This window comes from Varanus komodoensis, unplaced genomic scaffold (genome assembly GCF_004798865.1).
Source record: "Varanus komodoensis strain SLA01 unplaced genomic scaffold, ASM479886v1 scaffold62, whole genome shotgun sequence".
Lineage (NCBI taxonomy): Eukaryota > Metazoa > Chordata > Lepidosauria > Squamata > Varanidae > Varanus > Varanus komodoensis.
Window position 1 is genome coordinate 3,699,086 of NW_025336248.1, and position 27,727 is coordinate 3,726,812.

At 42.1% G+C, this 27,727-nt stretch overlaps 1 protein-coding gene across 1 annotated transcript; it reads right to left on the reverse strand.

The window, feature by feature from the left end:
- Positions 1-3,061: 3,061 nt before the first annotated feature.
- On the reverse strand, positions 3,062-26,197 carry LOC123033466 (vomeronasal type-2 receptor 26-like). The gene is made up of 9 exons (XM_044450071.1): positions 26,088-26,197; positions 21,695-21,986; positions 18,015-18,242; positions 8,931-9,034; positions 7,801-8,092; positions 5,748-6,605; positions 5,050-5,277; positions 4,529-4,655; positions 3,062-3,963 (listed from the first exon to the last, which is right to left on the reverse strand). The coding sequence occupies exons 1-9, from the start codon at positions 26,195-26,197 to the stop codon at positions 3,062-3,064; spliced, it is 3,141 nt and encodes a 1,046-aa protein (XP_044306006.1).
- Positions 26,198-27,727: the final 1,530 nt, after the last annotated feature.

Here is a 27,727-nt window from a genome sequence, read left to right on the forward strand (position 1 = left end):
ATGTAGAAAGAGGACAGGAAAATTACAAGTGTGAAAAGGATTAGGCTAATAAACCATGGTCGTGTTTATATAATATCACAAGTTGAAATGAGAAATGCAAAAATGAGAAGAAGGAAATCTTGAGAAAGGGGAAAGAATGGAGGCAAATGTTTGCATAGAATGAGGAGTCTTCTGACAAAAACCAAATCCATGCAGATTCCACTATGAAGATTGCCATATCCCAGAGCTTTTAAAACCTCAGCTCTGCTCTATCTCAGAGAGCATGGTTGAATGTTAGGACAGACAGGAGTTAAAGGGCAAAACATCTGGCATGCACCTGGTCATGGAAGATCCCCAAATTAGTGCACAGGATCCATTCATTTCAATGGATTTCAAATACTGGAAAATTTCCCACAAGCAGCGGTGCAACACAAAACAATGGAGATGGCATGTGGAACAAAAAGGTCAACAACCCTGAAACTTATTGGAATGAAATCTTTCTTAGACCAGTAAGGGAATATTTTTTTTCTGAATGCAGTGATGCTTTCACTGTGATGCATATTTAGCATATATGGCAGGGAGACAGTAGGTCAGAGAAAAGAAACTGTGCCTTACATAGGTTCACCCACCAGTGTCTCTGCAGGCTGTTCTGTGAAGGTGAACTGATTATACAGGGAGAAGACCTGAGAAACAATCCCTCCAATGACAAGGTCTCCTGACTGGTACGTTTCAAAGACCTGCAAGGGACCTTTTGCCAGCACCTCCTTTGAAGTCTTTTCTAAAAAAGTGGAGACACAAATGCTGGAAACATACCTAAAATAAGAGAAGTGGTCATAGGAATGAGTGGGAGAGCCCTGCACTTGCGTAGGATGAGATCTGAACATAAGATTGAGTGTGAAGCTTTTTACTGGTGCTGATTGTTGATTTTTGATCTTGAGAACAGACCATAGAAAATCTTGGAGGAACAGACTTGAAACCAGTGATTTTGATAATTACATGGGAGATTATCATTTTGACAGGGTGTTTGACAATGTGGCACAGTTGGGAAAATTGCAGGGGGTATTCTGCTTCCTGCACATGTTATTTCCTTATTTGAAAATTGCTGTTGAGTGGTGCTTAAGAGTGCTGGACTGGGACACTGGGACTCTGGAGAAATTTCCCAGCAAAGGCAACTCTGTGCCATCAGATTCCAGAGGTGTAGAGTAAGGTCCAAAGAATTTGGGGATCCCATTCTGCTCTTCCTGATTTTGAGGTGCTCACAGTTTTTCTTTTTCTTGGTGAGGATGAAAGAGAAGCCAGCTTGGGTTTCTGGCAAGATGAAGGGCAGCCTATGAGTGTAGGTTAGCATTAATATTAGTAAAATGAAATGGCAAGAGAATGGGCTGCCTCTGTGCTAAGGTATATTTAACTTCACTTAACCTATTTGTCTAATCTACTCTCACTGGCAGATCTTCAGCTATTTCATGTAACTTCTCTAATAAAAAGAAATGGTTGTTTTCTGAATGATTGCCATTGTATGCACAAACATCCATACGTGCACACACCTACTCCAAACCAAATAGTGCAAAAAGCAATTCTAACAGGAGTGTTCCCTGATGCAAACACTCTTTTCCAAATCTGTTAACATCCCTATCATCAGCTTTTCCAGAAAATAATCCTCAGCATTACCAGGAAAATAATCTATCCTATCAAGGAAAGTTAGCATCAATTGAGATTTGAAATTGAAGAAAAACCTATCCACTTGGACAGTTTCCTGTTAAGAAAGAAATGTGCAACCCTTTATAAATCCCACTCTAAAGTTAGAGCTGTCAAAAGTAGCTACTCTCATGGTTTTCTCTTTGCAATATCCCAACATGGTAAAATCTCTGGAACAAGTGCAAAATGGAGGGCACCCATTTGCAAGAAATATCAATCAAAAAGATGCTTACTGCAGCTCCTGTAGTGCAATGCACAGGCAAGATATCTTTGCCAAAAGAAATACCCTGAGTATTACTTGAAGCTTCTAATAGCCACACCCACAGAAGTACAGACATCTCCACTTGTGAAAAGGGGTCAGTAAATATTTTTGCAATATAATTTTTGTAACTGATTATGGAAATCACGTGGAGCAATTAAATGTGATTAGCAGGAATGGGCAGAACATTTGAAGAATCAGGGTTTATTAGCTAGAGAAAATTATGTTAAATTGATAAATGTTTCAAATTTTAAGGATACAATCACAAGACACAAGAAGAAAAGACATAACAAGGCAGCAATAGTGTAATGAAATAACCAGAACTGAATGCATTCGTCCAATCTAGCTAGAATGTGCCTCTTGTGTATTCAGGTATATCCAGTCAAAGTCTGTAATGTTAGGACCAGACCAAATCTCGAGTTTGTGTATTGCTAACACTTTCTTCCCACTTTGATTTTGGGTTCTTCCTCCTCCTCTGTCTTACCCTGCCCATTCCCATGAACACTGTCATTTCTCCCCTCTATTTCGTGGGTGTCTTCTCTTGTTGCAGCTCCTTTTGGATTCTTTATTGGACAAAGAGCAGATCCACATGCACAGTATTTTTTCTTTGTCTTTTTGTACATTCTACTAAATCTCATTTAGGTGGTGGTGGGTCACAGCTGAATCGTGCACCTGCATGAGCATTTCACTCCCTTTTTGCTAAGCACCACTTTTCCCCCAGTCCATCCCAACCCCACACCATGCAAAAACCATGGATGCTCTGACTGATGCTCTTTAAGCATTTGCAAACTAGCAAGAGGGAGGAATGATCAGATATAGAATATTGCAGTAAAAAGCCCTAATAGTGTATCTCCTCAGCTGCTCCTCTGACTTTAAAACTGAATGTCCTGCAAAACATTTTTCCTTCTCCCCTCTTATTCTTGGTAGAAGAAATTCAGCTGTTCAGTAACAACTCTTATTTAACCAAATGTGTGGCCTTTAAATGATTGCCATTGTAACTGAAACTGACACAAGAACACATATTAGAACTAGAATGAAATAAGTACTCTTTCAAACTCTGTTAACATCTGCACCATCAGCATTTCCAGGAAATACTCTTCAGTATTCCCAGGAAAATAATCTATCCTTTCAGTTTTTCCTTCTTATTAGATGCTCCCTGTGGTTCAGCTCAGGCCTGAGCAGAATCATATAGCATTTAGGGCCAAAAATGCAACCCAGCAGCCCAGCACTGGATGACAAGATGGCAAAGATTTCCACGGCCACCACATGCTTCCCTTTGGTGCTCAGGTAAGCTGGAACAAAGGACAACCATACACTGCAGAAGACCAGCATGCTGAAAGTGATGAACTTGGCCTCATTGAAGGCGTCAGGCAATTTCCTGGCTAGGAAAGCCACAGAGAAGCTGACTATAGCCAGGGATCCCAAGTAACACAAGACACAATAAAACATGGGAGCAGAGCCCTCATTGCACTCCAGAATGATTTTGTCCTCCAGTGAAAGCAGGTCCACATCTGGAAATGGAGGGCTGGTGCATAGCCAAAGTGTACAAATGGCTGCTTGAATCAAGGATCCAGCAAGGGCAATTGAATTGGCTAGTCCTTTCCCCATCCTTTTCCTCATGCTGGACCCTGGCTTTGTAGCCATGAATGCCAGAAGCACAGTGATGGTTTTGGCCAAGATGCTGGAAAGGGCCATGGAGAAGACAGTGCTGAAAACCGTTTGTCTCAGGAGGCAGGTCCCCTTTCCAGGCTGCCCGATGAAGAGCAAAGTGGAGAGGAAGCAGAGAAGGAGGGAGGTGAGGAGGATGTAGGTGATGCTTCGGTTGTTGGCTTTGACTATGGGGGTGTCCTTGTGCTTGAGAAAAGTGCCAAGCACCAAAATTGTGATGAAAGAGAACAAAATAGCCAAGCTGGCCAAGAAGAAGCCTAGAGCTTCCGTGTAAGAGAGGTAGCTTAGACTCTTGGGAAGACATTGTGCTTGTTCCTTGTTGGGGTATTGAGCATCTAGACATTTGATGCAAGCATTCATATCTGCAACAAAGGAAAGAAGATAAAATTATTTCATGATTCTGGTGAAATTAATCTATTAATTTATGAAGCACAAATGGTCCTTTGGTGCAAGACTTTCTTTGCTGCACACCTCAAGTAGAATTGGATACCTCTCATCCTTAAAATTCAGATGTATTTGTGAACCCACCAGTTTATGTTCCCGAAGCGTGATTATCTAAAGGGCTCCCATTCTGATACAGGATTTAGCCCTTAGATTCATCACTGGTGCATCTTCTAAGAAAATGGTGCTCAAGGTGGGTTGCAGTAATAGCTCAATAACAACTACCTTCATCTGCTGAACTCCCCTACAAGGGACACCCATCTTGCCTCCCTTTTTATTCTGTCAGTTATGTGGTTGAGACTGCCTGATGCTCCCTGTACCTTCCTTAACATTTTGTGTAGCACCCCTGCTGTGAGTGTTTATTTGATTCTTTTAAATGACATCTATATCAAGGAGCAGTTTCATCCATGTTGATAGAGTACACATTCTCCAGATAAATAGGTCAGGAATAAGTCACAAAATGGGGATGCATAATTGACCATATACCTTTCAGGTGAGAGATCATGCCTTCTGGACATGGAGCACAGTCATGGCAGCAAAATTTCTCTTGCTCCTTCTTTTTCCTGCTGGAGCCTGGATAGCAGTGGTCATTGCACATGGAAATGGGCATCACCTGTAGAAAAGCATGGGGATGACAAGATGAAGTGATCGCCTGTGCAGAGATGCAGTGCACTCACTTCTTCAGCAATGACTGAAGAGGAAATTAATATAATTTTCAGCCAGGATTCATTGAACACAGTTCTAAGAGAATCAGTACCAGTAGGAAACTGTGAGGTTAAAATATCATTGTCAGCTAGGGTTCACATGCTCCAAGATAACTGCTTGTTCATACCTTCTCCATGGAAGAGGGTTTTAGTGGAGAATGGAGACAATGGGGGTAGGAAGAAATTCAATAAGCAAGCCTTGGGAACAGGACTTTGGGGAAGGTGTGCAATGCTCTACTCAAATTGCTTTTCAATGCCATGTCAATCAGCAAGTTTAAACAATTGTTTGCACCTGTGGCTCACCTGATTAAAGATTGTATGCCAACTGATTTGCTCATTGTCAATGGTTAATTCCTCTCCTGCAGGAGCTTGGGGGTCCAGGCTTCCAACTTTTACTCTACCCACTGAGCCATTGGGGAACATCAGCCAGTTGGTAACATCAAACTCTGCAACCAACTCTCCTTTTTCATTAAAATGCACAGTGTCTCCAACATTGTTATTGAATGAGATGCTGCTAAGAAATTGATGGAGCTAGGTTGAAAGGGAAAATTAGCAGAGGTATTGAAATTACTGTGAGGAACTTCAAAGAATTGTTCCCACCTGCATCTGGAGTATTCTTTGTTGGATCAACTCAGGTGATGCCATTTTTCTTGCTGCATTTTCCCTCCAATTGAATCCATGTTGGAGGCAGATTCTGAATAAACATTTTTAAAAATCACCATTAAAAAGACTGGATTCACCTTTAGCAATGCCTCAAGAAATGTGCCGGATCCTGATGTCTTGCTCAAAAAGGAGGCACACCAAAATCTACAGTTCCATTGAATTGGGTGGATCTGCTCCAGGCATAACAAGTACTACCCCACTGAGGGCGGTACTGCCAAATCAAATGCATAAAGAACAACCTTTTTGCTGACATTATATAATGTAGAAGTGTAATTCTATTTACTTCTGGGTTGGAAGTTTAGAACCGCTTTCATTAAAATGTGTTTAGATGCCCTTACCTGCCATGGTTGCACATTCTGATGTGCAGGACTCTCTCTTTCTGCCAGTCTTCTGTGCTTTGAGCTGGTCTCATATATGGCATGCAAAGCTTGTGCAACAGTATAGACAGCATTGTAAACATTATAGCTATGGCCAGTCATCTTAATTTCAAAGAAAGATCCGGGAAGGCTCTCCAGCTTCTCATCCCCTGAACAAGTCACCTTGTCCTTCTGCCTCCCATCAGACAGTTTTAGTAAACAGCTGAATGACTGTTCCCAGAAGTCCTGGATAAAGCCATCTTCTTTTGCCCACAAAGGTCTAACCGTCTGAGTAAACCTTTGGAATCCTAATGGCTGATTAGAGTGAACAGAGAAGGATATGGAACCATGGAAGGTCTGCATATCCCACATCTTTTGAAGTGAATGTGATGCAAAATCCCAGTGGGAAGTAACAATCCACACTTTCCCCAGTGGTGGCAAATCCAAGAAGGGTGCTAGAAACAGCAACATACTCAACATCTGAAATGAGGGAGCTTCTCCATATACAAAGACTACATTGGCTTTGCTCTCAATGACAGTATTGTAGCTTTTCCAGTGCTGCAACATCACTTCTATCAGCTGGTCGACATAATCACACTTTGGTATTCTCAGTATGAAGGCATCACAGATGAGATTCCGGGCAAGCATTGGCACCATTGTCTGCAGGAACCTTTGCCCTTTGTCATCATCCACAGCACAAAGCCCAATCCAAGTCCACCTGAAATGCTGAAGTAGCCGCACAACTCCCTTGTACTGTTGGGCTTCATTTGGGACCATCTGGTACAAAAATGGAAATTGGTCTTTGCCCCCTTGCCCTGGCAGAAATGATCCATAGGTGATCTGAAGAGAAATAATTGCATGTTAAAGTTCTATTTAACTGAGTTCTTAAGTGAGCTTTTTATATGTAATGATTGTCACTGGGAGTAAAAACAAGTCTTTGCACTCTCAATGGTTTATGTTCTACCCATCACAGCTTTCGTACCATCTATTTTTCAGGGATGGGGGAAATATTCCAGTTTCATTCATTGAGGGATATGGAAGAATGCTTCCCTTGCTGTGGTTCAAGAGTGAAAAAAAATGATTACAGAATACACAATACCTTTGGCAGGCGGTCCATGTAACCTTCATAATACTGCTGTGAGATAATGTGTTGATAACTGTCAGTGTTTGAGGGATAAAGATGTTTCATGACGCAAAATGGAACCAGAAAATTATAAGGCAGTTTGATAATTATAGGCACTCCTCTGAACCCATCAGGATTTGAGCCTGGAAAGTGAAGGGGAAATGTGTGGAGTAGGAGGATAAGTTGTAAGTCTGGCAAGGCATCATCCCTGTGAGCCGTGGCTGCTGAGGCACCTGTTTTAGTTTCACATTTCTTGTTTTCTGAGCTCCAGTGTGATAGGTGGGATTCTGGCCTCAGCTTTTTTTAAAATCACTGAATATGATTAGTGGCTAGAAAGGAGAAGGAGGACACAATGCTGTTTCAGTGTGTTAGTGGATGGTTGGACAGAACCTGCTGGGTTCTGGGTTGCTGCCTGGACTCCCTTTGGAACTCAGTACATAAGCAGGTTTCCCTTGTCATGCCTATGTCAAAGCAGGTTTACTCTCCACCAGCCTGCCAAGTGTCCACAAAAATTGCTGTGAAGACTCCTTTAGATGTCTGAAGAGGGGTAATGCACAATGGTGGTACAAAACTGCAGTGTGAGCCTTGCCACCTCCAGGACAAGCAGGTAGAACTGCAGGGAGGACATTTTGGTCAAAAGCATTACCCTCACCTTACTGCTGTGCAGCATTTTGCTTTTTTGTCTTACTTGAAATTAAAAATGTTGAACAGCAGACTCCAATGCAGAGTCCCCTGGCACCATATTTGAAACCTCTTTCCAGTTGGAACAGTGGCTCTTGTTGGTGCAGTTTCCGAACAAGTGAAGAATCAAATTTTGTCACTTTGCCTGCATCCTTTAGAGATGCTTCACTGATATGAAAAAGATGCTGTATCACACCTGCAAAACTCCAGAAACCTAGGCAAGTGGCTTACCTGTGGAGTCTTCCAGATTGATGAAAGGATGGCCACATTGGCAGAGATTTCAGAAAGGCATCCCCCAATGATAGCTATCAGAACAGTCTGGTCATGGCACTTGTAGTTGGGGAGAAGCCTGTGTTGTGTAGAAAGCAGGTTGAGGGTGGCCTTGAAGGTCATCTTGGCTGTGTAGTAGCTATTGAGGATGTGGAAGCCCAGGGAGATATTGGGTAAGATGTGGGGGTTCTCACTGATCTCGTTCACAGCAAAAGCCAAGGCCAGGACATGCTGGTAGTTCTTAGGCACAGAACTGCAAGAAGAAGCACTGGTTGTTTCATGAGGAAAGCAAGAGCAAAATGCATTTACAGTCTACATCATCACCATCTGTATTCTTTGAAGACAGAGGGATAGCTGAAAATCTTTATATGGACTTTGAAAGGAAGATGAAGCAAGTAAAAGAAGGTAAGAAATTTGCAATTGGTATTTGAATTGACTTGAAATACTTGGAGATTAAGCCAGAGCTGAATGTATTTCTGTAGGTGTAAATTTGAGCTGCTCCAGCAAAAACTGACTGAATAAGAAAATAGTTCCTATGTAAGGTCTGTTCCACCTTTTCTTTTTTTAGAATTAACTTGATATAACCAGCACTTACAGGCCTGGATACAATCTAGGCTTGCCACTGAAAAGCTTAGTACCAACAGGTTCAGGAGCACATACACAATGACATTCAATGACATTAAATGAGATATAAGATGACATTCAATTGACACATACTCTGGTGGGCAATTTTCATGGTGGGTTTCTCTTTAATGCGTCAGGAATGGCAAGAAATGTAGGACAAAGAATCTGGAATACATCTGGTCAGGGAAGGCCCCATAATGCAATGCTCAGGATCCATTCTTGTCAATGAGCCCCATAGAGGAAGGTGCCCACCAGTAGCTTTTCAGCACAAAACTGCTGATGGCATGTGGAACTACAAAGATCAGTAAACCTGAAGCTTGTTGGAATGCCATTTTTCTTAGATCAGTAAGTAAATATTTTTTCTGGATGCAAAGTTATGCTTTCAGCATGACATATAACTTGAATTTACTACAGTGTTGCAGGGACAGCAATAGGGACAGGGACAGAGAAAAGGAACTTTTCCTTACATGGGATCACTAAGCAATGCCTGTGCAGGCTGTTCCATGAAAGTGAGGTGATTATAAAGGGAATAGACTTGAGAAACTATCCCTCCGATAACAAGGTCACCTGGCTGGTAAAATTTATGCAGAATAGTGAGAGGATCATCAGTTGTGGTGCAACAGATAGAATGTCTCTTGCACACTGTATGACACAGAAGCAGTGGAAAAAGTACCAACATCACCTTGAACATCCTGCTGAGAAAATGTCTTCTGCAAAGCTCCATTCCTATGTCTCATCAAAAACTTTTTCTAGAACCACATGGACCATTTTGCTAGCACCTCCTTCAAATTTTGAATGATCCACTGCTCCTCAATAGAAAGCATGGACAGCGAGAGAATCTGCACTGCCCAGAGTCCTAGAGATATTTCTTTCTCCTTGTCTATCAGTGCCCCAAAGCAGTGTATTATCTTCATCTCCTCTCCTTAGGCACAAAGGCTGCATCAGAACTATAGGTTTCTTTTCCTTTTAAAAATGAACACATCTTGCAAATATACTAGATTATATTGCTGTTTTGTATTCTAAGTGTTGACTGTGATGTTGGAAACATACCTGAAACACAAGAAATGATCATACAAATGAACCCCTGCCCTGCCCTGCCCCTGGCTTGGTTGAGATCTGAACATAACATTGAGTTTGAAGCATTTTAAAGGTGCTCATTGTTGATTGCTGATCTTGTGAGCAGGCCATGGAAAATTATGGAGGAATGGAATGAAAACCAGTGATTTAGATAATTACTTGGGATAATATCAGTTTGACAGGGTGTTTGGCATTGCATAGTTTGGGGAAATAGTGAGGGATATTGTCCTGCCTCTTACCTGTGTTACTTTCTTGTTTGAGAGCCAGTGCTGTATGATGAATAAGAGTGCTGGACTGGAACTGTGGAGAAATTTCTCAGCAGTAGCAATTCTAGTTTATCAGAGCCCAGAGGAGTAGGGCAGGATCCAAATAATTAAGTAATCCAACTCTGCTCTCCCTGAATCCTAGACTCTCCTAGGTTATTATTACTATTATTATTAGTAGAACATTTCTATGCTACCCCTTGCCGAAGCCTCGGGGCAGCTTACAACACAATAAAATACAATACAAAAATAACAATATAAAATTAAAATTAATAGTATTTCCGATTTATGTCCTGCCTGTTTCCTACAAAGGGCTCAAGGCAGCTTACATCATTCTCGTCCTCCATCTTATCCCCACAACAACAACCCTGTGAGGTAGGCTGGGCTGAGAGTCTGTGACTGGCCCAAAGTCACCCAGTTGGCTCCATGGCTGAGTGGGGACTCGAACCCAGATCACCTGAGTCCCAGTCCCAGGCTCTTAACCACTACACCACACTGGAAAATAAATAAAAAATATAAACGATATAAAAGAAGTTATAAAAGAAAAGTTATAAAAGAAAAGAAGTCGCCCAGATAAATAAGTAAATATTGTAAGTAAGAAAAGAAGTCGGCCAGATAAATAAGTAAATATTGTTAACAATTAAAATGACGTTTAAATAAAAAGGTCTTCACCTGGCGCCGAAAAACAAATAACGAAGGCGCCAGGCGGACCTCTCTGGGGAGCACATTCCATAGATTGGGCACCACCGCAGAGAAAGCCCTCCTCCGAGTACATACCCTCCTAATTTCTTTCATGGAGGGTTCCCGGAGAAAGGCCTCTCCCACAGATCTCAAGGGGCGGTCGGGCATATATGGATGTAAGCGCTCCTTCAGGTAACCAGGTCCCAAGCCGTTTAGGGCTTTATAGGTCATAACCAACACCTTGAATTGGGCCCGGGCTTCAATGGGAAGCCAGTGAAGCTGACGGAGGACTGGAGTCATGTGAACATAACGCCCAGTCCCCGTCAGCAACCTGGCAGCTCTATTTTGAACCAATTGAAGTATCCAGACCGTCTTCAAGGGGAGCCCCACGTAAAGCGCGTTACAGAAGTCAAGGTGGGAAGTCACCAGCGTGTGTGTCACCGTCACCAGGCAGTCGTACTCCAGGTAGGGGCCCAGTTAAAACAACTGAATGCCCTGGGCTAGGAGATTTGGAGTCCCCACTCTCACAGGGTTGTTGTGAGGAGAAAATGGAGATGCCACCTTGAGTTCCTTGCAAGACGAACAGCAGCCCATGAATGCAGTTGAATAATAATTGCAATAATACTACTAACAACAACAATAGAAATTGCAAGACCTATTTTGAATTTCAGCCAAAACTCTCTGAACCTCAGGGGATTTGGCAGTCAGCTTTATCACACAGATGTGCATCTTCAACAATGGATTTTCAATAGTTTTTTTTCCAGCTTATTAGTATGAACAACATTGTGTTGTCTGAAACAGTATTTATCATGATGAATCTACATTCTGAGAGGTAGTTTGGACTGATTGCCTAGACACAGAAGGCAGAAAGTGTCCTTGAGGAAACAGAATAATACTCTTATAGGTGATATATATTGTGTGTGTGTGTGTGTGTGTGTGTGTGTGTGTGTGTGTGTGTGAGAGAGAGAGAGAGAGAGAGAGAGAGAGAGAGAGAGAGAGAGAGAGAGAGAGAGAGAGGTCAAGTTGCTTTTTTCTTCATCTTAAGTCTCGGTGGGATTTTAAAAAGAGACTGAAAGATATGGGGGGCTATTCTCTCCCTTTCCTATTTTCATATTTTCCCAGCTTGTCATTACTTGCCCTGTCTAAATTTTGCGCACTAAACAAATCTTAAATGAAGTCAAAGGACTGGCACACATAAATGACACAGGGTGTGCAATTCCTTTTCATTGAATCTACTTCTCCCAATCTTGGGATCATATTGCACTTGGCCTGAAAGACCTGCATTGGTCACCAGTCCCTTTTTTGAGTCTGCTTGTATAATGAACATGTTCTTAATGCTTAATTTTGTGAAGGTAAAATGCTATGCTCTACAACTCCCAGCATGGCTCAGTCAGTATGGCAAGTTAGAAGATGTCAAATATTTTCTTTCTAAACATGCACAAGATTGCCTCCTAAATGTCAGGACTGTTTTTCATTAAGGGACACTGCATTTTGTCCTCCATAGGGATGCAGGTGGCGCAGTGGTTTAAACTGCTGTGCTGCTGGGCTGGTTGATCAAGAGGTTGCTGGTTCGAATCTGCACAACTGGGAGAGTTCCCATTGCTCCGTCCAAGCTCCTGCCAACCTTGCAGTTAAAAAGCATGCAAATGCAAGTAGATAAAAAGGTACCACTTCAGTGTGGGAGGGTAAACAGCATTCCGTGCACTTTGGTGATTAGTCAAGCCAGCCACATGACCACGGAGGCTGTCTACAGACATTCGCTGGATCCCTCAGCTAGGAAATGGAGATTAGCATCACCCCCTAGAGTCAGACATGACTGGACTTTAATGTCAAGGGAAAGCCTTTACCTTTACCTTATTTTGTCCTCCACTCAGGGAGAAGAACTGATGTGTCACTTGCCCAGGAAAAGGTGAAGGTCCATGCAGCATCTTCTATCCTATTCAAGGAAAACAATAAAGCCACAGATATGGGAAGTGTAAGCTTTCTTTTACTTGCTTTTATTTTGCATCAGTATGTCAGCTTTGTGTTCAACCATCAATGTATCATCTTTGATGCAGGTGGTGTTGCTTCTTCCTAAGTAACTCCACATAGAAATTGAGGTGCTTTGGCTAGATCAAGACCACAGAGATGAATAGAAATGGGTGCTGGTGAAAAGCACACATTGGCAGACCTGCCCACATGGCTGCAAAAGACCATCCTATGGTGGCTGGCAAGATTAGGGTAGCTTCCTTTCACAGATATTTCCTAGCAGGTTGTTCCCCAGTCCATTGGGATGCATAGTTTTAAGGGAAGTAACAAAACACTACAGTAGAACACATGACAATTACGAATTAAAGGAGAAGGGGAGAACAAGCCCATGAGTGCACTCTACATGCTTGTCCAGTGGTTCCAAACAAGATGCAGGGGTCACCTGGTGTGCCAATCCACAGGCTAAAGGCACAGTGCAGGATTTTTCCTTTAAATTGAGTTTCTAGACTTGGCTGAAGAATGCTAGTAGACCCCTGGAGGAACTTGCAATGGCTTGCGGCATGATGGAGAAAGCACTATGTTTTCTGAGCTTTATAGAATCGCACTGGATGGACACTCTTTGCAGCAAACACATGAGACAAGAGGTTCTCTTGCTTAGGCAGCTGGGTGACATTAAAGAGGAGTTGGCACAAGAAAAGGCTTCTAATCAGGGAACAGAGAGCCTGACAAGAGCAAGTTGTCCCAAATGCCAACGGTTTTGTTCTTGATCTCAGGTGGGATCCCAGTGAAGGAGGCTGATGGGAACCTTTGAACTTTTGGAAAACTTCAATAAGCACAAACCCACCACATCTGTTCATGAGAGAATCCTCAATTTACAACTTTTTATTATTGTTATCAATAAAAGAAAGAAAAATAAAGAAAAATAACTTATAAAAGAATGAAAAATACCAAAGGATCTTACACAAAAGTGAAATATAGGGCTAAGTGAAATTTCACAGAAAGGTCAATGATTGTTATTTATTCTATCAATTTTGTAACTACAATTATAACTTAAGAATACTTGGGTTTTTCTTTTAAAGCATTAACATGGGTTCAAATAACTGGTAATTTCCCATATATCCAGAAACACAGCAGAAATTATTAATTGATTTCCTCCCTCTTGCTTTCCAGATAAAACAGTCATTGCATACTTGATACTTTACAGCAGCATGCTTTCCATTCTTTTTAAATGGCAAGAAAGCATTTATACAGTAATTATGATTCACTGATTATGTCTATAGGTTCTGTTTTTTTCTCTCAATTACTGAAGCTGATTAGTAAATGTATCCATCAGGTTATCCTTACATGAATTCTAATTTTTCACTCAGTTATTAAGAAAAATATGCATAGTAAGTATTCTCCAAATTTGTACATTCTCAGGAACAAATGAAAAACTGAGGCATCAATAAGGCAGGAAAATCCAGAGGAATGATGCTAAGGTTCTTGCCACAGAGGAGGTGAACAAACCTCAATTTTTGATATGAAGATTACTTATGTGTTTGGATCCATTTGACAACTCACATGTGGACAGCTGTCAAGGGGTTCCAAAGGAGAAAACCTTACTGAAGCTCCAGTGGGACAATGCAAAGAGACAATATCTGCTAGATTTGGCCAACAAATATAGCTAGAATGTTACTTGAGGCTCCTAATATACATGGAACAACTAAAGAAGTAAAGACATCTGCAGTTATGAAAAGGTGAAAAGAAATACTCTTTGCAAAATATTTTAAGTGATTGTGGGAACTATGGAGAGGAACTAAAATGTTTGGCAACAATGCGCGCAACATTTCAAGAAATAGTGTTTACTAGTTTACAGAAAAATGTAAAATGTTTAAAAGATGGAAAAAGAAAATATGACATGAGAAATAATGTAATAACAGAACCAGGAAAAAAGTATTCTGCACCCCTGGCTAGAGTGTGTATCTTTTGTATTCTGATCCATCCAGTGAAAATCTGTTTGTCATAGTCTCAGTACTATTTGGACCAATACTACAACTCCTGTAGTTCTAACAGATACTTTTCATTGTGATTATGGGTACTTCTCTCTGTCTCTCATTCTCATTTCTTCACCACTCCCATCTCCTTTGTAAATGTTTGCACTAGGGTTTTTGATCTTAACTCTCTCTTTCCTAATTCCTACCAATTCAGTAGATATTGCCTCCATTAGGACCTTTCCCAGACAAGTTTTTAACCTTCCACTTCCAAACCTATACATCCTCCTTTGGATTCCTTACAAGACAAAGAGCTGATCCACATACATAGATTTTTACTTTCACTGCCTTTAACTAAATTAACTAAATTTCCTCTAGGTGGTGCTGTTTTATGTAGAATTGTGAAACTGCAGTAGCACGGGCTTCCCTTTCCTCAAAGACCAGATTTTTCCCTCATCAATCCCAGCCCCACTGCATGAAATAACCAAAGAATCTCTGGCTCATGTTTTCAGCATCTGCAAACTACCATCAGGCTGGGGTTTTAATGCCCAATTAAAACCTTGCTGTGAAAAGCCGTGATTATTTATCTACTCTGCTGTTCATCTGACTTAAAGCTGAAACTTCTGGTCACTGTCTTTTTCTTTTCTTTCTCACTTTCAGCTGTAACATCTCTAATTCAACCAGATGTTAAATTAGAAACGGACAACGGAGCACACACAAACTTACCCACACCTAGCTATCCCAAACCCAAATTTGTGCAAAATAATTCAAACAGGAATTTTGCAAGCACTCTTCTCCAAATTCTGTTAACATTTCCACTATGAGCAGTTCCAGGATCAAACAATCTGAATTAAGAGAATGTTCTCTCCATTCAGTTCTTCCTCCTTATTAAGTTCTCTCTATTGTTCAGCTCAGGCCTGAGTACAGTAATGCAGCATTTAGGGGCAAAGGTGCAGCCCAGCAGCCCAACACTGGATGACAAGATGGCAAAGATCTCCACAGCCACAACATATTTCCCTTTGGTGCTCAGGTAGGCTGGAACAAAGGAAAACCACACACTGTAGAAGACCAGCATGCTGAAGGTGATGAACTTGGCCTCATTGAACACGTCAGGCAACTTCCTGGCTAGAAAAGCCACAGAGAAGCTGACTATAGCCAGGGATCCCAAGTAACACAAGACACAATAAAACATGGGAGCAGACCCTTCATTGCATTCCAGAATGATTTTGTCATCCAGGGAATGCAGGTCCACATCTGGAAATGGAGGGGTCATGCTCAGCCAAAGTGTGCAAATGGCTGCTTGAATCAAGGAGCCGGCAAGGGCAATTGAATAGGCCAGACGTTTCCCCATCCTTTTCCTCATCCTGGAGCCTGGTTTTGTAGCCAAAAATGCCAGAAGAACAGTGATGGTTTTGGCTTGATGCTGGAAATGGCCAGAGAGAAGACGGTGCTGAAAACTGTTTGTCTCAGGAGGCAGGTCCCCTTTCCAGGCTGCCCGATGAACAGCAAAGTGGAGAGGAAGCAGAGAAGGAGGGAGGTGAGGAGGATGTAGGTGATGCTTCGGTTGTTGGCTTTGACTATGGGTGTGTTCTTGTGCTTGAGAAAAGTGCCAAGCACCAAAATTGTGATGAAAGAGAACAAAAGAGCCAAGCTAGTCAAGATGATGGCTAGACATTCTTGATAAGAGAGGTAGCCTGGAACCTTGGGAACACATTTTGTTTTTTCCTTGTTGGAGTATTGATCATCTAGGCATTTGATGCAAACATCTATATCTGGTCAGAAGGAAAGAAAGGAAAAGTGTTTGATGATGATGAAAACAGTTAGTTTGTGTTACCCTCTAATTAAAAATACTTGCAAATGGAGATCACTGCAATCCTGCCCACAACTCCCCCCGCCACCAAAACCTTCAGAGAATCATGATTGAACCTACAAACTTCCGAGCAAGATCACAGCAAAAGTGCATTTTGCTCAACATCTTGTACCTGGAGTGCCCAAACAGATCATTCATTCATTCATTCATTCATTCATTCATTCATTCATTCATTCACCCATCCATCCATCCATCCATCCATCCATCCATCCATCCATTCAATCACATGATATTCATAGCTTTCTTTTTTCCTGCAAGGAAGCCAAAGCAAATTATGCTGGACTTCTGGAGGTGGTTTAAGAAGCAGGAAGGGGTGGAAATTGGTGTGCACATTCATTTGATTCTTTTACTACTTCTTTTGAGCACCACACTACACTGATGGAGTGTACATTCTCCAGATAAATATGCCATGAATAAATATCATAAAGGGGATTTACTTGTACATTGTGCCACATACATTGCAGGTGAGAGATCATGCCTTCTGGACAAGAAATGCAGTCATAGCAGCAAAATTTCTCCCACTACTTCTTTTTCTTGCTGTAGCCTGGATAGCAGGAATCATTGCACTTGGAAATGGGCACCCCCTGTTCAAAAACATGGAGGTGGCAAGATTAAGTGCTGACTTGTGCACAGATGCCATGCACACATTTCTTCAGCAAGGACTGAAAATGAAATCGTATTGAGCTGAAAAATTAACCTACATTTTTTAGACAGGAATCAATGGTCTTAGTCCCAAGAGAATCATTCCCACTAGGAATGTGTGAGCCTGAAATGGTTGGCATCCAGGGATCCCATGATCTAGGAGAGCTGCTTGTGCAAACCATCCCCGTGAATTTGGGTTTAGGTAGAATAGCAGACATTGCTAGTAGGAAGAATTTCAAGAAAGAAGACAGCAGCACAAGAAAGGATCCCCTCAAAAGTGGAAAGGTTCAGAACTAGTCAATAAACTACAAATCTTAGGGTTCAGTAAGACAACTTAGAGCCAGCAGTTCTGGAAGATACGTGCATGTAGAGATGCCTTGAGAGCTGGACTCTGGGGCTGGTGTGCAAGGCCCCAGTCAAACCAAGGTTGATTGCTCTCTGTCCCAAATGGTTGCCTTTTCAGTATTTCAAGCAACAAATTTTCCTTTGAAAAGCGTGCCAAACACAGTCCTTTCCCAATGGATTGCAAGGGTGCAATCTCATATTCTATGTCAGAGGGACCATAGGATCTTTTGGTGCCCAAGCATCAAGGAACGAATTCTGCTGGCTTCAGCTTTGTGGGCTGAGGGGAGAAACAGAGATGCCAGGTGAGGGGATGGAGGTTGAGGCTGCAAAGGTGCACTGCCTGCAGGCAGCACCCAGCCTCTTTGCTTCCTCCTCATGAGTTCTAAATGTGGAAGGCAGAAAATGGTGATTTTTTACATGAAAAGGGGGTTATGATGCACAGTAGTGGTAGAGCCTCCTACCACCATGCTTCAAGACTTTCACTGGATGCTTGACAGCCTTGAACTTAGTAGGCTTCTGAGCATCTGCCACAAGGATGAAAGGGCCACACTTTCCATTACCAAACTGCATCATCACTGTTATGTTATCACTCAGTCACCAAATCACATGTACATGCAATGTCAATCAACAAGTTTTACTCATAAGTATATATAAGGAGTTGACATGGCAGTCAAGAGGCATGCTTAAACATGTGAGCAAAATGCAAAAAGGTAAGCATTTGCAGCTGTTGCTCACCTGATTAAAGCTTGGATGGCATGTGATTTGGTCAGCATCAATCGTTAACTCTTGGCCTGCAGGAGCCTGGGGGTCCAGCCTTCCAACCTTCACTCTAGCCATGGAGCCATTGGGGAACATCAGCCAGTTGGTAACATCAAACTCTGCAACCAACTCTCCATTTTCATTAAAGTGCACAGTGTCTCCAGCAATGTTATTGAATGAGATGCTTCTTAGAAGGTAATGGAGCTGAAAGGGAAGATTAGGAGAGGGATAGAAATTATTTATTTATTTTATTTTATTAAAACATTTTTATGCCGCCCCATTCGCCGAAGCCTCGGGGCGGCTTACAAACAATAAATAAAAGCAATTACAAAATAAATCACACACATATAAACATTAAAAATCCAAAAAATACAATATAAAATAAGTCGCCCTGGCCAGATAAGATCAAAAAATGTTAACAGTTAAAATACCACTTAAATAAAAAGGTCTTCGCCTGGCGCCGAAAAGCAAATAACGACGGCGCCAGGCGGACCTCTCTAGGGAGCGCATTCCATAACTTAGGCGCCACTGATGAGAAAGCCCTCCTCCGAGTAGCCACCCTCCTAATTTCTCTCACGGGGGGCTCCCGGAGAAGGGCCTTTCCCGCTGATCTCAAGGGGCGCCTGGGCATATATGGATGTAAGTGCTCCTTCAGGTAACCAGGACCCAAGCCGTTTAGGGCTTTATAGGTCATTACCAACACCTTGAATTGGGCCCGGGCTTCAATGGGAAGCCAGTGAAGCTGACGGAGAACTGGAGTCATGTGACCATAATGCCCAGTCCCCGTCAGCAGCCTGGCAGCTCTATTTTGAACCAACTGAAGTATCCGGACCGTCTTCAAGGGTAGCCCCACGTAGAGCGCGTTACAGAAGTCAAGGCGGGAAGTCACCAGCGCATGTGTCACTGTTGCCAGGCAGTCGTACTCCAGGTAGGGGCGCAGCTGATGGATCAGCCGAAGCTGGAGGAAAGCGCTCCTCGCTGCTGCTGTTACCTGAGCTTCCAGTGAAAGCTCCAGGTCGAGGAGCACTCCCAGGCTGCGGACCTTGTCCCTAGGAGGGAGTGCAACCCCGGTCAGGGCAAGGTTCAATTCACCCTCTCCGAAGCCCAATCCGCCAACCAACAGGCACCGGTTTAGTACAGCCACTGCCTCACCTGGATTGGTGGAAAACGAGAGGTAGAGCTGGGTATCATCAGCATACTGATGATTCCGCAGCCCACACCTCCTGATGACCTCTCCCAGCGGTTTCATGTAGATGTTAAACAGCAAAGGGGACAAAATGGACCCCTGCGGTACTCCATGGCATTACACTTTCAAATCTACAGTCCCACTGATTTGGGATCTGCTTCACATATGACTAAATGTGGATCCTGTCCATTGAGGCTTGTACCACCAATACAAATATATGAACAGGAAACTTTCTGCTGACATTGTTTTATATCAAAGTTGACTGCATCTAATGCACTTACCTGCCATGAATACAAATTCAGACATGCTAGACTTGCTTTTTTTTCCAATCTTTCATGTTTGGAACAAGTCACATAGATGGCCTGCAAAGCAGCTGCTATAGCATAGACATCATTGTACACATTATAGCTATGACCAGTCATCTTCATTTCAAAGACTGTTCTAGGAAGGCTCTCCATGCCCTGATCAGGTATCCTTGGCCTCTGGCCACCCATCAGACAGTTTTAGAAAACAGTTGAATGACTGTTGCCAGAAGTCCTGAATAAAGCCATCTTGTTTTCCCACGATGGGCCAATTGTCTGTGCAAACTTTTGGAAACCTAATGGCTGATGAGAGTGAACAGAGAAGATTATTGAGCCATGGTAGGTTTGCATATCCCATATCCTTTGAAGAGGAACTATTGCAAAATCCCAGTGGGAAGTAACAATCCATACTTTACCCAGTGGTGACAAGTCCAAGAATGGTGCTAGAAAGAACAAAAAAGTCAAAGACTGAAAAGCGGGAGGTTCTTCATATACAACGATCACTTTGGCTTTGATCTCACTGATAGTGTTGTAGCTTCTCCAGTGCTGCAACATTCCTTCTGTTACCTGTTCCACATAATCCATTTTTTTGAATTTTCACTATGAAGGCATCACAGATGAGATCCTGGGCAAGCATGGGCACCATTGTCTGCAGGAACCTTTGCCCAATCCATGTCCATCTGAAATGCTGAAGTAGCCGCACAACTCCCATGTATTGTAGGGCTTCATTTGGGACCATCTGGTACAGAAAAGGGAAGAGGATTTTCCACCTTGCCCTGCCAGGAATGATCCATATGTGATCTGAATGGAAGTACTTACACATTAAATGTTGGAAATATTTTTAAATGCTCCATCATGCAATACATGAACTCTAGTACTCTCCTCTGTTGAGCAACAAACAAGTTCTTCTGCTGAACGGATACCCAGGTATTTGAAGAATGGTGTAATCTCCAATCTCTTTTTCTTCAGGCTAGACACATGACAATTGCTTCAACCTTTCCTCCATGCACATTCCCCCATAATTCCTACAATCTTCATTCACCCCTTCTAAATCTCTTCCAGTTTTTCTTTGGCTGTAAAGGGCAGTCCCCAAAGAGAATTCAGTACAATTCATGTTGCTGACTATTGTGAAGTTAAGTGCAATTAATATAGTACAGCCTTGAAACTATCATTTTATTCCTACAGACTAAAATTACAACATTTCAAGTACAGTACAAGGCAAGTGAGTGTCCCTGGGTTAAAGGGTGATTTTTTTGTTAGAAAGTGTGAATTTTAGGTGGCACAAAGAGGAATGTCAAGGCTAATTGGTACACTGAAAATCTGAATTCATCAATGGTGATGCGAGCTAATGATAATTTTTATATGTATAACATTGAAAGGTTCAGGTACCATAAATACAGGGACCCAGAATGTGCAGGATATTTAGTAACCTTTTGGGAATAGAACAGCGTTTTGAAACAAAGAAAAGAGAGTGAGAGAATGGAATCCCCAAATCAATCTCCCCCTTTGAAAGGCAGTATAACAGATCTCTCTTGCCATGCCTATTTCCCTGCAGATTTATTGTCACCCAGCCTGCCAACATCTCTTGCAAAATGCTGGGAGGACTCCTCGTGATCTCTGGAGAGGAGTTATACGCAAAGGTCAGCATGAAGATGCTGTGTGGGCCTTGAAATATGCAGAGGTATCCTGGTGTGTGGGGGAACACCTCAGTCAACTCCAACAGAAGCAGGCAGAAATCCAGTTGGGCATTTACACTACACCCCCACATACTGCTTTACAGCATTTAACATTTATATCATCCAGGGAACTTGACATTCATCTCTGTTGTATTACTTTCATGCATTATATCACTTTCCTGTGTTTGCTGCCCTCTCTTTAGTTTCATCCACAAGCCTCATTTAGATTCTTTCTATATCTCCATCTCTGTGGCTAATAGACAAATGTTGAACATCAGGACTCAATGCAGAGTCCACTAGCTCCACAACCAAACCCTCTTTCCTCTTGGAAGAGTGGCCATTATTGATGTGACACTGAGGAATCCGCCTAAAAGTGGGGAATGCACCTAAAAACTTTTTCCCTTTGCCTGCCTTTGGTTAGGTTTTTCCAATGCTTCAGTCAAATGCAAAGATTGTGTGTCACACTTGCACATCCTAATGCATACAGCATACCCGTGGAGTCTTCCAGATTGATGAAAGGATGGCCATATTGGCAGAGATTTCTGAGAGGCATCCTCCAATGACATCTATCAGAATGTTCTGGTCATTGCACTTGTAGTTGGGAACTAAGTGAAGTTGTGTGGAAAGCAGGTTGAGGGTGGCCTTGAAGGTCATTTTGGCTGTGTAGTAGCTATTGAGGATGTGGAAGCCCAGGGAGATATTGGGTAAGAAGTGGGGGTTCTCATTGATCTCCTTCACAGCAAAAGCCAAGGCCACGACATGTTGGTAGTTCTTAGAGACAGAACTGGAAGAAGAGGCACAGGTTGTTTCATCAGGAAACCAACAGCAACATGCATTAGCACTTTATGTAATCATCAGCTTTATGCTTCCAAGGCAGAGGGATCACTTAAATTCATCTTGGCAAGCACAATATTTGAGTCAAGTAAAAGAAGGTAAGAGCTTTGAAATGAATATTTCTCCAATGGCAAGGGAAGTGTGAGAAATATTTTGAGATCAGGCAGTGCTGAATACAGTGTTGTGTGCATTAAATGGAGCTGGCTTTCTGCATAGAACAAAGGGCCCTGTAATAAATAAATAGCTCATATGGAAGATTTGAGACATATTTCCTTAGAAAGAATAACAAAAATCTAGGTTCACCAAGTTGTCAAATATGAAAATTTCTGGAATACAGGAAATACAGAGTGACATGAAATCATCTTACAGAACACTATTTAGCCAATAATTTATACTGCCTTTATGCCTCGAGACTTAGATCCAGTCAGTTGGTTCATGATCAACCAGTCACTCAAGATCTATACCAGCCAGTTTCTGAAGTTCTTTCTCAATTGAGTCAGGTCAAATGCATCCATCCCAGGAATACTACACAGGAAAAGTAGAAATGATCTTGCATGGGTATTATTTTCATCTACCCTTGAAGGCAAAATTCCAGGCATATCAAAAAAGAAAAAAAAATGTAGGTGTATCCAGTGTCCATTATTTAGTTAAATAATCATTTAGTCAAGATATGTAAGTGCAGTTGCTGAAGCCCTTTTGCTAATGAGTCAGCTGAAGTGCTTCCATCCCAGAAATATTAAAAATGTGAATGATTTGAATGGGTATTGCAACCTTCTACTTTTGAGGGCAAAATTCCAGGCATGTCAAAAAAGTGAACTGTTCCAAGAGCACATTATTTTCTAAAGGGAAAATAGTTGTATGAGGTTTTACCTGTCTAATTCTTAAAAGCAAAGTGTGAGCAAGTGGAGATAATATTGTGTCCCCAAATGCCTGCATAATACACATTGCTGGTGACTTGCTCTTAAACGTGCTCTATGTTTCTGGAATAAGCCTGGCATGTTCCTGCAAAATGCAGAAAGAGGTCAGGGCTAATAAACCATGGTGGCATTTCTCCAATATAGCAAGATGAAATAAGAGAAGAAGGATATTTTGAGAAAGACGTTAGGCAAAGGATGACCAGCGATGTGGAGACTTTTTGAGAAAAACCAAATCCATGCACATTATGCTATTAGGATTTTCTACAGAAACACGGAGTTGCCTTTGGTAAGCCAGAAAATACCAGAGGTTTTAGGTTCCAATTCTGTTCAACTTCAGAGAGCATGGCTGAATGGTACAACATGCAGGAGCTGTAGGGGAAGGATCTGGCATGCACCTGGTCAGGGAAGGATGCTTAGAAAAATGGACAGGATCCATTCATTTCGAGCAGTCCCATACAGGAAAATGCCCCACCAGTAGATCTGCAACACAAAACAATGGAGATGGCATGTGGAACTGAAAAGATAAGCAAGCCCATTGTTGTTGGAAAGTCATCTTTTGTACATTAATAAGTAAATAATGTTTCCATTAAGCATACTGATGCTTTCACCATAATGTTTAATCAGAATATATTACAGGAGAGAGAGAGAAATAATGACAGAGACAGAGAAAAACTGAGGCAGAAGGAACTGTGCCTTACATGGGTTCCCCAACCAGTGTCTCTGCAGGCTATTCCATGAAAGTGAGGTGACTATAGAGGGAGAAAAACTGAGAAACAATCCCCCCGATGATAAGGTCTCCTGGATGGTAAAATTTATGTGGAATGGGGAAGGGATCATCAGTTGTGGTGCAATTGATAGCATGTCTCTTGCACACAGTATGGCATAGAAGCTGTGAGAGAACCAGCATCACCTTGAGCATCCTGGAGAGAAAACATATGCAAATCTCCATTCCTATATCTCATCAATAACATTTTATAGATCCAAATGAACCATTTTGCTAGCACCTCCTTTGAATTTTCTTAAGAAGCAGAGAGTCCAATGTTGGAAACATACCTGAAATATGATAATTGGTCAGAAGAAACAAGTTCAGTGTCCTGCCCCTGCCTAGGTAGGCTGAGACCTGAACATAGCATTGTGTTTGAAGCTTTTTACTGATGCTTTTTACTGAGCAAGCCATGGAAAATCATGCAGTGACAGAACAAAAAGCAGTGATTTGGGTAATTACATGGGAGATTATCACTTGGACAGAGTGTTTGAAATTGCCTAATGGTAGGGGTAATTACAAATTACATTTTCTTGTTTGTAAGCCAGTGCTGTGTGGTCTGAGAGATTTCTCAGGAGTGGCAAGTTGGAGTTGTCAGAGCCCAAAGAAGCAGAGCAGAATCCAAATAATTTGGGGTCCCATTCTGCTCTGCCAGATTTTGAGGCTCTCACAGGGTTGTTTTTGTGAGGAATCAAATGGAGAACCCCCTCCCCCTTGGGTTCCTTGCAAGTTGAAGGTTGGCCTATGAGTGAAATCTAACACTAGTAATCATAAAATCAAATGGGGAGACATTGGGCTGCAACTGGGCTGTCTGAAGCCCATTTAGCTTCAGCCAAAGCTCTCTGTGCATCAGGGGATGTGGCAGTCAACTTTACCAGACTGATTTTCAATGGAACCGCCCCCCCCCCCCCCGCTTTAGATTATTGCCAGCATTAAGTTGTTTTATACAGTTTTTGTCATGATAAATCTACATTCCAGTGGGTTGGTAAGATTCATTGCTAAGAGAGTGAAGACAGGATGTGTCCTTAGAAGACAGAAGAATACCCTTATAGGAGAGAATGATAGAGAGCTCAAGTTAATTATGTGTTACAACTTTAGTTTCAGGGACTTTAAAAACAGAGTAAAGGATAAGGGAAGTATCCTCTTCCCTTGCCATTTTAATATTCACTTTGTCTGTCATTAGTGTATCTTATTAAATACTAAACAGATCTTCAATGAAGACAAGAGTTTTGCATCTAAATGAACCCTTGTTTGGAATTCCTTTTATTTGAATCTGTTCTCTCAATATTGGGATTAGGTTGCACCTGTCCCAAAAGACCAGCCTTGGTTGGTAATCCTTTTTGTGAGTCACATCATAAAATCAACATCTTGTTCTTAACATGTAATTCCATACTGGTGCAATCCTATGCCCTACAACTTCCAGCATGGCTCAGTTTTCATGGCTTGTTTTTAGATGTAGGATTTTTTTTCTCTATACATGTACAGCAGTGGCTTCTAAATGGCTTAGGCCTTGCTTGTTTTGGGGATGTGGTTTCCCAATAGGAATCTGACCAACTATTACAGCCTATCATAAAATCCTTTTGGAATTCACCAGGAATTGCAGGGACCCATTCATTGGGCACATGTGAAAAGGCCTCCTCCTGGGTTGTGCCAAAACTCTGGAATAAATTTCCTCATGAAAAGTAGTTGGTCCACTCCTTCGGTATGGATAAAGTTTGTGAAATGTATGAAGGGGTTTCTTCTTTGGTGCCCCCAGTATGTGATGAGCCCCAGCAGATGGATGGGGAGAATTTTCATAGACAGACTAGTGGACATGTCCAGTGGCCAGAAGCCATTATAACTTTCAGGAATCATGCTAAGCAATTATGTCCTTCAGCTGGTTTGGAAGAGCACTGGAGATAATTGCCCTGGAACTTCCTTCTGCAAAGATTTGGTAGAAAAGGACTGCTTATATTGTGAGAGTGAAAGTATTTGCATTACTTCAGCACCTTAATGTTTCCTGAGTTTGCAGGGTGGTTAGAGCCTGTGCTTTCTGACAGCATCTAAAGTTTATTGATTTCATAGCAAACATAGAAACTGAGCAGAATGGGCCTCCTGGGCCATCTAGTCTGCCCCCCAGCTCCAGCCGGCTCCACTCATGACATGCTTCCGATGCGCATTTCTAGCCTATCCTTGAACACCCTCAAAAATGCAGCATCTGCCAACTCTCATGGAAGCCTGTTTCATAACCCAGGGGTCCTCACTGTCAGGAAGTACTTCCTGGCATCCAAATTGAACCTTGGTTCCTTGAGCTTGGTTCCATTAGAGCTCGTTCTGCCTTCTTCTACTGGGGAGGTCTCTACCCACTTCCATGTGACACCCCCTCACGTACCTATATGTTGCCAACAGATGGCAAGGGGCATTGTGTTTCATTCTCAGATTGTGGAGATGAATTGATGTGTCACTTTCCAGGAAACTATAGTGCTCCATGAAGCATCTCATGGCCTACCCAAGGAAAAACTTTCATTTGCTTGCTTGCATTCTGCATTCGTATGGCATCTGAATATTCAATATTCTTTGCATCTTCAACAGAGATGGTTTCATCTCTTCCTAAGTATCTTCACATCGAAAGTGAGGTGCCTGGCTAGATCAAAACCACCATGATTAATCAAAATGGGTACAGTGAAAGGGACATTTTGGTAGATCTACCCACATGGCTGCAAAAGACTGGAGCCTATATGGATCCCATGGTGGGTGTCTACATTAGTGTGGGGTCCTGTAGTAAGAATTTAGTAGCAGGTTTCTCCTCAGTCTGTTAGGATGCAGATTTTCAGGGGAAGCAACCAAATCCACATGCTGTAGAGAGGATCACCTGAAAACTGGGTCTTAAAAGAGAGGGCTAGAACATGCCCAGGAATGTGGTCCACATAATTGACCAGTAATTGTTAAAAACATGATGAAGGGGACATGTGGTGTGCAACAACCCCAGGCTAAAGGCACAGTGCAGGATCTTTCCCCTCAAACTGGTTTTCATGACTTGGCTTAACAATACTGGCAGACCCCTGGAGGGACTTCACATGTTTGGTTCAGTCTTGTGGCATGATGGAGAAAACATTGTTTTCCCCTGACTTGCTTTCAATGGAGGCATGAATCCAAGTAGTGTGAATGAAGAACACTGCTTGAGAATACCTTGGGTCCAATTCATGTCACTGAAGCAAGCACTCATTTCATGCCCCTGATTCAGGAGGAAAATATAGGTTGTGTGGATCCATGTTGTGCCTCAATCAGCCACTCAAAGCAGGGTAGGTGATAGCACATTCAAACTTTGAATAGCACATTGGCAGCAAACTTTGGTATGTGGACTATTGCAACACACTCTACGAGGGGCTGCCCTTGAAGATGGTCCTGATCCTTCAATTGGCCCAGAATAGAACTGCCAGGTTAAGAACATGTACTGGCAGATACTCCCACATCATGGCTGTCCTATCTCATCTACACTGGCTGCCAATTGAAGTCTGAGCCCAATTTAAGATGCTGGTAATGACCTTTAAGGGCCTAAATGGCTTGGGTCCTGGATACCTGAAGGAGTGTCTTCTTCTCTATATGCCTGCCCATCCCTTGATATCTGAGGCAGAGGTCCTTCTCTGGGAGCCCTCTTTGAAGGAAATTAGAAGGGTAGCTATTCAGAGAAGGGCCTGTTCAGTGGTGCTGTCCCAACTGCAGAACATGCTCCCCAGGGAGGTTCACCTGGCCTCATCACATTTTTTTTTTTTTTTTTGCATCAGGTGAAGACCTTTTTATTTTCCCTATATTTTAAAAGTTAAATGATTTTAGCCTTTGATTTTATCATTATTTATCAGATGCAGTGTGTTGTATGATGTTCATTGTGTATAGATGTTTTGTTTTTTGTTTTTGTTTTTTTGTAAGCCATCCAGAGACTTTAGTAATGGATGGCATAAAAAAAAACTTTAAATATAATAAATAAACATATCCTCCTTTATTATAAGAGTGCAATCCTATGGTTTCTGTATA